General features: G+C 50.6%; 1 protein-coding gene across 1 annotated transcript in view; it reads right to left on the bottom strand.

The window, feature by feature from the left end:
• LOC113802402 (uncharacterized) overlaps window positions 1–5,000 on the bottom strand; it is a gene marked incomplete at its 3' end in the record, with an annotated part of 73,718 nt that overhangs the window by 8,479 nt on the left and 60,239 nt on the right. Inside the window, 1 exon segment of the mRNA XM_070117320.1 lies at window positions 375–584. Within this exon segment, the coding sequence (XP_069973421.1) occupies window positions 375–584 (210 nt within the window).

The following is a 5,000-nucleotide window of genomic DNA, read 5'->3' as shown; positions in this document are numbered from 1 at the left end:
CAAACAGCATACAACCCACACAACATACAATCCACACAACATACAATCCACACAACATACAATCCACACAGCATACAGCCCACACAACATACAACCCACACAACATACAATCCACACAACATACAATCCACACAGCATACAGCCCACACAACATACAACTCACACAGCATGACCCACACAACACATAATCCACACAGCATACAACCCACACAACATACAACTCACACAGCATGACCCACACAACACATAATCCACACAGCATACAACCCACACAACATACAATCCCCAGTCCACACAACCCGACCAGGCTCCCGGTCCTCCCGGCCACGATCCGAGCTCTCCCCAGGCACGCAACTCTCTCGGACCTCCCTTACCATTGCACGGCTTAACCACCGCAGGAACGAACGCGTAGGTGGCCACTTCTGCGGTCGCTCGGCAGACGACCTCCTGGCTCGTGTTACCGTCGACGGTGGCCATCCCTTCCGGACAAGTGAAGTTGAGGAAGCCGCCCACGTAGCGCAGGTCCTCGCTGGTAAAGTTGGCGATCAGGGGCGAGGGGGCAGCCGGCGGGTCCTCGAGGCAGACTGTGGCAGCCAGGGATCGGTAGGATGGGAGGGCGTGAAGGATAGAGGGTGGTGATCAGAATGAGGATGGTCACTGTTATTATTGTTGTCACTATGACTATCATTACTATGAAAAATCACTACCAAGAAAATGATTATTGTTTCACTGATAAAATCTGAAATTATATGCATTCTTTGTGTGATATACTACGTTTTCTCTAAATAACATTTTTAACAGCTTTGAATATTCCTTTGTGTAGCACATGTGCATACAATTACTAGACATCAAGGTAAAATATGTATTTTACAATATTCCTTATGGAAAAATGCATTTTCATTTGGAATTTATCGTATGCCTGGCAACCTGATTTCTTTTAGTTCCGGCACCAATAACCACACTGATGAACAAGAGTTGGTATCACCACATAATGATCATCTGACACCTTTTGTTGTCACATCCTAAATTATATGTATAAGGTCCCGCTTTTCCCTCGCCAAAGCTGTCATCAACATATCTTCCCTGTCCTTTAACTTTCACCAGAAACAACTTGGCTTCGGTCTTTCTTTCGCTCTCCGCCCTCTCCCCCTTACCTCCATCGACATTATTTCATCCTTTGTTTCATTTCCACTCATGGGAACTCCTTGCCTGATTCTTTCTCCGTGGTGCCTTTATCCCGGCCCTCTAGTCCCTCATCCACCCAAGCCCTCCATTCCCAGGCGTTACCGAGAGGCCCTTCACAGCCTGCGCAAGGAGGATGTCACCGCTTTGCTTTCTGTCATGGATAACTCTGTGGTGGTTCTCAACCATGCTTCCTACTAAGGCCCAGCACCTGTTGGATAACTCCTCCACCTATGTCCACCTGACCTGTGAGCCCCAACAACGCATTACTGCTACCTTTCACCATCGCCTGAAAGAGTTAGTAGCCTGTTTTCCAAAGGCTGATGTATGCCTTTGCTCTCTGGCTTCATGCCTGTGACCTATTCCCTTATTTCCTCTCTCTCTCCTTCCATCCGTTTCAAGGTGGAAAGGGAGGCTGACAACAAACTCCCCTTCTTGGACACTAGTTCATCCTCTGCTGACCAATTCTCCATATGCAAGAAACCCACGCACATATTTATATACACACACTTCTCGTACCATCCACTCAGTGTGAAGAGATGTGTTCCTTCACATCTGTGACCCCCAGTACCTGGATGGAGAACTCGATCTTATACGTCATTTGTTCTCCAAATGGCCTACCCTCGTCATGTTCTCGACGTCGCTTTACCCAGGGCGCGGTGTACCTTCTACCATGACTCCTTTCTTAAAGAGGCCCTCACCTGCCCGTCCTCAGCTTGCCCTACACTGATATCTACTCTCTACATTGCTCTTTTCACCTTATCATTTGCCTTCCATCGCAACCTGACACACACCTGCCCTCCCCTCTACCTTGAATATGGGCACCTAGCTGTTCCCTGTACATCCTGTGATAACTAGACTGGCGAGTCAGGTACCAATCTCGCTATACGACTGTCTGTTTGATCGATCTGCCCAAGCCACGACCTCCTGGGTCGTCCCACAGGCCTCCTCCACCCAGGGCTGTCTCATAAAGAGACAACTTGGTGGGCAGGGTCAACCTGGGGGAAACGAGCCATGTGGCCATATAGCCTGAGTTGGCAATCCCGGATTGTGCAGGTAACTGGTCCTGCGCCAGTCTCACGGTGCAACTGTTGGTTGGACACGTGGTCCCGCCAACTGTACCCCATGATCCGGTACAAGGACCTATTACTGAAGAAGACGAGACTCCAAAGCACAGGATAATGTCCAGGTTTCACTACTGTATAACAAAATTGGGATTATCAGGGCCTTGAAGATGCGTAGCTTGGTCCTTCTGCACAGGTACTGGCATCTCTAAATACTCTTGTCGAGATAGTTCATGACCCCTGCTGCCAGGCCAATCCGTTTGCTGACTTCCTGAGTTATGAACTACACTACCAAGGAATGTATAGCTCTCTGTGACTTCAATGTCCTCTCCGCAAGCACTTATTGACCGAACAGGTTCTCCTATCAAGTCCCCAAAGTCCTGGATCTTGGTCTTGGTCCAGGAGACCTCTAGATCCAAGGGCTTCACTTCATTACTAAATGCATCAAGAGCCACCACTAGGGTTTCCAAAGACTCAGATAGAATCGCGACATCATCGACAAAGTCAAGGTCTGTAAACCTGATATTGCCCAGTATTGCTCCACAATAACTTTGTACACTTTTATAATCCTTGATGGAATTCTTCTCAGTCTCGGGATCTCCCAGACTGATTCCCGATGCACTGTATCGAACGCCTCCTTGAGGTAGATATAGACTGCAAGCTCCACAATGACTCGAAGTGCAAGGATACGGTCTATTGTGGACTTACCAGGAGCGAATCCAGATTGCTCAGGGCTCTGATGCCTCTGGTGGTGGTCTCTGATATGTCTCAGAAGGATGTAGGCGAGAACCTTGCCTGGTATACTGAGCAGTGGTGATTGCTGCAGTCCCAACAGTCCCCCTTCCTCTTCCAGAGAGGGATGACCACACCCCTCAACAAATCAGGGGGAACGGTACCAGACTGCCAGATGGCAGCCAGGACAGCATGCAATCCACGCGCCATAGGTTCACCACCAGCCTTTAACAGTTCAGCTGGGATGCCGCAAATACCTGCTGCTTTACCACTCTTCAGCTTGGAGATTGTCCCCCAAACTTCAGTTCGGGAGAATGGATCCTCACTGATGGGTGGGTCCGGCAACGGAATCACGGTACTGCCTGCATCCAAGTTAACTGTTGGTTGATCAACCTGGTACAACTGTTCAAAATACTCAGCCCAACGCTCCCGCACCACAACAGGATCTGAGATGATCTGGCCACTTACTAAGCGAACTGTTGTCACCTGTGAAGGGGGCTTGGAATTCAGTTTTCTCAGGGCTTGGTATGCAGGCCAAAGGTCATCTACTAAGGGTCTTCGACCTCCTCAGCAAGACTCCTAACAAACTGTTCCTTGTCACTTCTTAACAGAGACCGAGTTCTAAGCACCTGAGAACGGTGCAAATCCCGATCCCCTCTCAGACGAGCCATACGGCAAGCATCTGTACCTTCCAGTGCCTCCTGTGACATAAAATTCTGTATTGTCCTCGGGCGTTCACCAATCGACTCTTGGGCTGCACCAAGCGTTTCATGCTTGAAGGTATCCCACAAAAGTACAGGGTCCGTCAGACTGTCGAGCGCTGTGAAACAACTAGAGATTGCCTCAGCAAACCCCCGAACACACTCCTCCTTCAGCCTGTCCAGATGAAACACTCTAGGGTGATCATCAGACCGCTGGGGAGTTTTGAAGTAGACCCGGAGGGTAGCCACAACCAGTCTATGGTCAGTACCACAGAAGTTGGCACTCCTATACACCCTGCAGTTCTGGAGGATCCTCCAACTAGTGCTAAAGAGTATGTGGTCGATCTCCTTGGTTGCATTGCCCACATCGTTGTACCATGTCCAACGACGTGGGTCTGGCTGCTGGTACCAGGATCCAGAAATCCTCAATTTCTGGAACCTTACAAAGTCCCGGAAAAGGAGGCTATTCTCGCTGCCGGCATCAGCCCCCAAACCTTGGGGACTGACAGACATCTCATGACCAGCTCGATCACAGCCAGATACCGCATTGAAGTCACCCAGGACAATATGAATATCCCGCCGGGAACAGCTGTCTGCCACGGATGCAAATTTGGCGTTGAACATCTCTTTCACGTCGAGTTTACAAACATCGGTAGGAGCGCACACGAGACATGAAGCCACATACTAGCTTCAGTCTCAATAACATTATATGCTCGTTGACTGGAGTAACCTCTACCACAGAGGACTGGAGCTTACTGGAGACAGCAATGGCTATTCCATGGAGATGGTGACCGTCGCTGCGGCCTGACCAGTAGGTGTAACCACCTACACTGATTGTGACGCTGCCAGGTCTTCTCAGCCACCCCAACTCTCAGCCTCCCCAGTTCCCTCGATAGCAGAGGCAACCGATCATCCTGATGCAAAGAGTGGATGTTTTAAGCCCCCACCCTGACTTCCCGGCTGAGGTTCACCCTTGGGTAGTTACTCTGGGTGGACGCCACGTCTGCCACCCCCACCGACACTGCCCCACATAAAAGGGGGCGGCAGGCTGCAGGATCCCACATCCACCTGTGGGGTTCTCTTGGGCTTTGCCCCACATTCCAGGCTGGCGGCTGCCAGAACGTAGGCAGGACAAGTAGTTCTTGTTCCCATCCTGTGTCCCGGCAGCCGCCCTCCCAGCGGGGCATGCAGCCCGCCTCTCATGCCGGGTAAGAGGGGCATTTCCCCTCCTCCCGGCATTACCAATTATATACGACGTTGTCGATGGGTTATCACTAGGGGGAGGAGGACTGGCAAGGTCCACCTCCCCCGAGCCTCCCAT

Source organism: Penaeus vannamei, chromosome 40, assembly GCF_042767895.1.
Source record: "Penaeus vannamei isolate JL-2024 chromosome 40, ASM4276789v1, whole genome shotgun sequence".
NCBI lineage: Eukaryota > Metazoa > Arthropoda > Malacostraca > Decapoda > Penaeidae > Penaeus > Penaeus vannamei.
Note: the sequence above shows the minus strand (reverse complement) of the source record. Positions and strands in the feature narration are given on the sequence as shown.